At 43.4% G+C, this 7,305-nt stretch overlaps 1 protein-coding gene across 1 annotated transcript in view; it reads right to left on the bottom strand.

Moving 5' to 3' along the window:
- Positions 1 to 5,243: 5,243 nt before the first annotated feature.
- The window catches only part of EXOC4 (exocyst complex component 4), a 740,211-nt gene continuing 738,149 nt past the window's right edge, over positions 5,244 to 7,305 (bottom strand). Inside the window, exon 18 of the mRNA XM_004430750.3 lies at positions 5,244 to 6,743. Coding sequence (XP_004430807.1) covers positions 6,506 to 6,743 — 238 coding nt within the window. The 3' untranslated portion in view covers positions 5,244 to 6,505. The remainder of the gene's footprint in view (positions 6,744 to 7,305) is intronic.

The raw sequence follows: 7,305 nt of genomic DNA, 5'->3' as shown, positions 1-7,305 counted from the left end.
CTCCCCAGGAAGAAATCACAAAAATTACTGAAGTTGGACTTCTGCTGAGAATGTAAGTGGGAGCTCAGACTACATTTGATTTAGAAAAATTAAAAAAAAAAAAAAAGTGACTTTTCTCACCTAAATTTCATAGAGCAATTTGTGAACTTTCTAGAGATCCATGAGGTGACATTCCTCAGCATAGGTAAGAGTAACAGCAAACTCAAACCCTGGGCAGAAGGCCAGTAAGACTGCTAAGGCTTGGTCCCTGTAGGGTTCCTGAACCTTCAGAGTTTAATGAGATGCACATAATATGTTGGCAGGCAGTGAGATGCAAGCTCACTAATAGCTAAAAAGGAAGCTTGAGGAACCCAAGGGTGGTTGTCCTGTGTGGCAGAAGGAGCTGGAACAATGGAGAAACAAAATCTGGACATACTGTTGCGTAGGGGCTTCAGGCTTCCAAACACAGCAAGCAGCTGCCTGGGCCTTTCTAACAATAGGACCTGCCTGTCGGGGGGGCTGCACTCTTCCACCACATCCACAGAGCAGCTTTTCTAGATATGGGGTCAGAAGCTCCTCAAAGAAACAGACAAGATAATATTATTTATTATGTATGTGTAATATTCACTATGTGCCAGGCGTTGAACACCTCTTTTACTTTATACAGCAACTGTTGGAGAGGAGCTATTATTATTCTCCTATTCCAGAGATGAGGAAACTGAGGCTTAGGGTGTTTAATAACTTGTACAGCAAACTACTTGTCAAAGGCTGAGGTGATATTCTGAGCCAAGGTACAGCAGATTCTCAAACCTGAGCATTGACCCCCACCCTCCTGACCTCTCCAGCCTTTGGCTCAAGTGTGGGTCATCTTCAGCTTCGGGCTGACTGGGCTCAGCCCCTGGGCCAAAGCTTTTTGTTTCCAAGAGTTATGTTGATGTACTGGCCACAGGGGTGGGCTCAGGCCTCCAAGAGCTGAGAAGAAGCAGAGAGGAGAGTGGGATAGGCAGACCCAAATTCAGTCTGAGAGTGGCTCCCTCTGGGGGCCGCAGGAGAGGACAGAGTGGATGGAGTTAAACTACCAGAGAATGTCACTTGGAGCTTGAATATAGCATGTGAGGTCCCCTCCCTTTGCCACACGGGAGGAGGGGCATCCCTCATAGAATAGAGACTAGAGGCGTTCCAGGCATCAACTCGCATCAGCATCTGTCTGCGGCCCAGTCCTTAATCTGAGCCTTAGTTTCCTCTCTAAAACAGGGATGATAATATATCTATCTCAGAGGATTATTGTGAAGATTAAATGGAATAATGTGGTAAAGCATTTAGCACAGCATCTGATACATATTAAGTGCTCAATACATGGTATCTAAGATAACACAATAGCAAACATGAAATAAAAACAATAACAAAAAACAGGTACTAATGTTTTCCTGATTTCTCGCAATAAATAAATCCTTTTGAAAGAAAACTCAGCCTGGTAAGTAATTAAATGTTTGGGATGAGGATATTGCCAGTTTTCCTCCTCCTAGAGAATCTATCTCCAAGTCAGCAGGAATCTGAGGCCACATTCTAAATGGGATTGACTGTAATGGAAACCATATTCACCTGAGATCACCTGGCCTCATTTTTTTTCAGTTGTATGCACAGACACAAGCTGTATTTAAAAAATACATATGCAGTTTTTACAGGTCACAGCATTCGCAGATTCCCAGGGACTCCTGTTCAGATGTGCGAATGTCCTGGCAAGATTTTTAATTACAGACATAAGTTTTTAGTTCAGGTAAGTTAAAGCAACTCCTCAAATCACACACACTTCATCACACTCACACCTAGCTCCACTAACAGAAATTCTTCTTTGGTCTTTGTGCCTTGGTTCATTTTTAAAGAAATTTCCAGCTCAATTCCAGTGGCTTTTGCATCTCATTACTCTTGATAATTAGCTCTATCTCATTACACCCCAGCCCAGTTGGAATAGGATTAGTTGTTTTCAGGTGTAAACCCGTGGCGTGCCTCTTACTACACTTCTTCAAAATTCCAGGCAGGCCTTCTGCCTCAGCCAAATTAGGACAACCACTTCCAGCTGTGTACACTTCATTACCTCTTCCATTTCAGGAAAGACTCTGCTGTAGTTGACATCTGTTCCCACGCTTGTTAATTATGTACTTCTTATAACAACTGTGCCTAATTAGGACAGAGTGGCGACCTTTGCCAGGCCTAGTCATTCTTTGTTTTCTTGTTCTCGTACCTCCTTACCCTCCCTCTAACTTAGGCCCAATTTGTTTTACATCCCTGCCACATTAAGACAATTGCTCTCAAGTGTGTGTATTTCGGCACACACTTTGGTTTTCAAGCAAAATATCGTTGATCAGGATGCTCCTTGTTTTCGTATCCTGCTAGGAGGATAGCCACTTTGTTGGTCTTCTCATCACATTTGCCCCCAGTAGGCGAGTCTAGCTTGGGCTTGCCTGAGCTCTGCCACTCTCCGTTCTTTACTGTGAAGTTTCTCTGCCCTGGTCCTGGAGAGGCAGCCACAGCTATGCCTCAGAGCAAGAATCCTGAAGGCAAAGGCCTTGGTCCATTCATAGAGGCTGTGAGGTAGGAATCCATTTGCTCCACCAACAAATGGTAAAGGGTGAACTTCCAGGCTCTCTGCTAGCCAGGGAGGGAACAGTGAATAGTGAGATACAGTCCAAAGCTTCCAGAAGGGCAAACCTCAGAAGGGAGCAGCAGAGGGTCAGGCTGAGGATTTCAGTCCTCAATCCCATGAGATGTCTTCTAAATGAAAGGACAGCCTTGACAGATTGAGGGAAATATGGACTCTGGGGATGACAAGATCAGAGCGGAAGTTGTGTGACTCTTCATCAGAGTTGAAGTATAAGCTCCATGCCACAAGGGACTGTCACTTTTGCTTGCCATTGCATGAATCCCATATCACCTGAGCTGTAACAGGCAATTATATCTTTGTGACTGACTGAATGAATGCATTAGTGCTAAGAGATTCATGGATATGACTTGACAGTAAGAATTATCAGGGTTTGGTTGCCAATTCAACTTGGCTGTATTTGAATTTTTCTTCCAAAGCTATTTGAAACAGAAATTAATGACTGTTAGGCTGAGAAAACATTCAGGCAAGAATGAGGTCCTGGAGAGGGGCTGGGGCTTCTGTGAAAGAGGTCACTTCCAGGTGGAGGGTCCCCCACAGATTCTGCATGACTGATTATCTCAGGCTATGGGCTGTGGGAGCTCACGCCTGGTCCTACCACTGAATTTCAGCTGATTTGCCTATTCAAGAATGAACTTGTCTTTCAGAGCCTGGAAGTAGGGGCCCTCTTCAGGCAAGGGCAGCATGAGGAACCTACCCTTGCCTAATCAGCAGAGACGTAATCAGATGAGAGAGGGAAAACATTCTAGGTGGGCAATAAGATTAAAGAACCTCATTGTGAGGTAGAAAACGTTGTGCTAGGATGAAAGTCCCTGGAGGAAACTGTATTAATAGTACAGGTATAAATGAGTGTTCATGGGGTGAATGGTACAATATTATCCAAAGAGCATTGTTTATAAATTGAGAGGTGTAATGACAGGTGATAATAAGATAATCAAAAGTAACAAAACACTGTGGAAGAAGAAACCACTATCAGCAGTTCTGAGAACACAATTTGCCAATACATATCAAGAGCTGGATCCTATCCTTTGAATTAGTACCTCTTTTTCAAGGAATTTATTTTAAGGGAGGCTATGTTGGGAGAGACCCCTTTAGTAATTTTCTGATCTCTTGGGTATGGAAGGAAGGAAAGTAGTAATTATGACATGGAGTTGTGAGAACGAAATGGGATAACATGTTAAGTGCCATAGAGTAGATGACAGTGACGATATAAGAGGGAAGCTCCCTCTGGGTTCGGCTACTGCTTGTGGAGCTAGTTCTCTGATGACCAGGCTGGACAAACTCACCTCACAGTCCTCCTTTCTCATGGTCATGTCTGTTGTCTCAGGACCCTTTCTCATGAACCTTCTCCAAGGTGCCGTGACTAGTGCTGTAGATAGTACTCCACATATGTCCATCTCATTTGTCACTTTGTATGAGAACAAGATAATGGTTTGCTTGTTCTCGGTGCTCCTTCTGGTGAGGACTATTTTGTTGGACTTTTTAGCTGCAACAACACATTTAGGGAGTGGTCTTCATGGTAGAAAACTAATTCGTGTGGCTACATATCAGTGTGTGTGTATGCTGGACCCTGTCCTTGGCAGACCCTGGCTCTCTCTAGCATTTTCTGGTCATGGCTGTGAACATCTCAAAAGCAGTCTCACAAAATATCCCCAAAGTAGGACCATAACATGTAGCAATCTTCACTGTGTCCCAAATGAAGGTAGGTTTTGAGGTGGCCATGGCATCTCCATCTGCATCCATTTGACCATCCACTGAATGTGTCATTGGCTATTCTTGACCTGTTGAAGAATAATGACCTATGTACCATCCTACAAAGAAATCTGGGCCTTGAATGTCTCAAAGAACCCTAGATCGCTTTTTCTGTGCAGAATTGGCATTTTTCAATCCTATCGTTATTATAAGCAAAGCAGGGATTCTGCTTTTCTAAATGCTCTCCCTGAAGTAGCTCATCTGCCATTTTTCTGCCAGTTCTCAGTGTTTTTGGCATTTTACTCAGTTCAAACCCATGTCTATTTCCACATCCAATAAAACTATCCTAAGCACTCCCCAATCCCGCCCTGGCTCTTCTTCTGGCATCACTGTCACCACTCCAGGGTTCTTTGCATAGAGTGGACAGGAAAGAGAAGAAAAGGCACAGAAGCTGTGCTGGGAGGCCAGGGCCACAAAGTGGTCAGCTCTAATCTCCCCTTGTCTCCCTCTTCCCACCCCCACTTCTTGGGTAGACTACTTCCAATGATATTGTTGAGGGGCAGTATGTTTTTCCCTGGTTGTCTCCTACATAGATTCAACTTCTTCCCAATTTGGCATCTGAAGCCACACAGATTTACAATATTCCTTCAAGAACCCTCTGGAAGACCATCTTCCAGCTGCCTGCTGAATTCTCTTCATAGCTGCACCACTGTTTGACCTGATTTCCAACTCAGCTCTGAGTGTACACCTGTGGGGATTTTGGAAGAGTCCAGTTCCCATACTCTGTCTTAAAGGTAGACAGTAAGGGTGTCCTCATTGTCTAGTATCTGCCCCCATGCCCAGCAGCATTTGGCACATATTAGGCCCTCAGGGAATGTTTGCTGAAGAAATACAAGAAAAACAATACACAACATTTAAGCTTCTCAAAACATTTTTTAATTTTCTGCTTTTCCCACCAAGGCCAAAGTTATACAAACAGGTGTAAAATTTTGGACTATCAGGGCATGAGGCATGACCTTGTATGGTCAAAGTCCTTTCTGCTCTCCCTTCCATGTCTTTTTAAGGTGTGTCCCAGTCGGTGCATTGCTTTCTTCTGTGACATATCAACAATAGGCACCAAGAGCACTTGGAGATCTGGGGACAGTGGTGAGGTCCAGCGTGCCAGGAGCAGTGAGTGCCTACACCACCCAAGAGCACTTCAGAAATGGACTCAGCAGGTAGGTGCACAGAGGAGGAATGTCATGGCTGTCCCATCTTCCCTGCACTCAGCTGAGGAGACCTGGGCTACTTTCCACGGTGAGAAAGACCTAGGGACTCATCAGGAGTCTAAGTGATCATCTAAGCATCATTTACACCCAAACGATGTTTCAAGTGAGATTAAAAGTTCTCTAACCATCATTTTCTCTTGGAAAGTAGAGGGGAAAAATCAAGAAGAGGGTTGAATCACCTTTCATTCTTCCATTTTTGTCATTAATTTGATGGCTCTTGGTTTTGATACATCAGAAATAAAAATGAAAAGGCAATACACCAACCTATAAACTGTGTACAAGCTACTGCAGACAAAACTCTCCCAGGGATTGAGATAAAATGACCCCTGGAAGAGGTCCTATTTTGGTTAGGGAAATTTGTTGAAAACTACAGCCAGTTGAGAAGCCACTGATTTGATCTCGGCAATAGAGACAGAAAGCAATGCACATACACTTATTTCACTGAATTGTAAACTGACAGGTCAAGAGAGTAAAAACCCTATTGTTTATGTAATAGAACTCTATTAAGTGGTTTCAGGAATGGACTAAAACTTAGGCAGCAGTCTACTTTCCAAAGATTGTTGGGTATTAGTAATGCATGCATTCACTTTTTCAGAGTCCAATTTGACACAACCTTCCTCCCCATCCCACCCTAGTCCCCTTGGAATTGACTGTATTCAAGTAGATCAAAACATTCTGTACTACAAACTCCCTTTAGAGTTTATAATGAAAAGCCAAGACTAAAGAGAAAAAAATTCCTTAACATCCACTACTTTCTCCACTAAATCCTTACATTCTCCACTAAAGCATCAGTGTAGAGAAAACTAAGTCAGCTCAGAATACACCAAAAAACATAGCAAAGAAAGAAGTGAGGATGACTAAAAAAATAAAAAATGATGCCCACCCTCAGCCCCTGCAGTGCACTCAATTAAACCGTAGTTATTTTCTTATCCTTGGTGGCTTGCTTGATGGCCGCCTGCTCGCAGATGATCTCCTTGAGCCGCTGCAGCCTCATGTTCTGGGTGGTCTGGTCTCCCACCCCTGTCTGACTGCGGTGCAGCAAGGTCAGGGCATGGATGTACTCCAGCTCTGTGTACTTCACACCCTGGTCCACCACGAGGTTCAGGAGCTCATCGGCCGTGTTGTACAACATCTCGTAGTACTGCCTGCGAAAGTGAGACAGAACACTGCTCATCATCACCATTGTCAGCAACTTATGAGGCTTTACTGGTAATGGATAGGTTATTCATAAATTACTTAGTTTACCTACTTAATAAACATTTATTGATCACTAGACATTGTTCTAGGCCCCACAAATACAATGGAGAATAAGACAGACATGATCTCTATCCTCTTGGAGCTCACTGGGGCTCACTTCATGAGAACAAGTCTAAATGAAGACCCAGGGAGACCTCACATCTTTCAGGGTCTCAGTTCACTCAAGACTTTCTCCTAATTTTGCATTTACCTCGGGAGATCCAAAGAGAGAGATGTAGAGGTACAGAACAAAGAGGGAGAGAAATAATCATCTGGCAGGCATTGCCAGCAGTTTCTCTCTCATGCAATCTCTAATTCATTCACTCATTCATTGGAGGCCCTGTGAAATATATGGTTTTCTCCTCCATAAAGAGGGATAATAATAGTACCTCTTAGAATGGTGCCTGACACAATTTTACATGCTCCATAAACATTAAGTATTATTATTAGAAGTATAATAATAATAATAAT

Source organism: Ceratotherium simum, chromosome 1, assembly GCF_057802395.1.
Source record: "Ceratotherium simum simum isolate JZ-2026a chromosome 1, ASM5780239v1, whole genome shotgun sequence".
NCBI classification, from domain to species: Eukaryota; Metazoa; Chordata; class Mammalia; order Perissodactyla; family Rhinocerotidae; genus Ceratotherium; species Ceratotherium simum.
The sequence above is the reverse complement of the archived record's forward strand: the minus strand, read 5'-3'. Positions and strand labels throughout refer to the sequence as shown.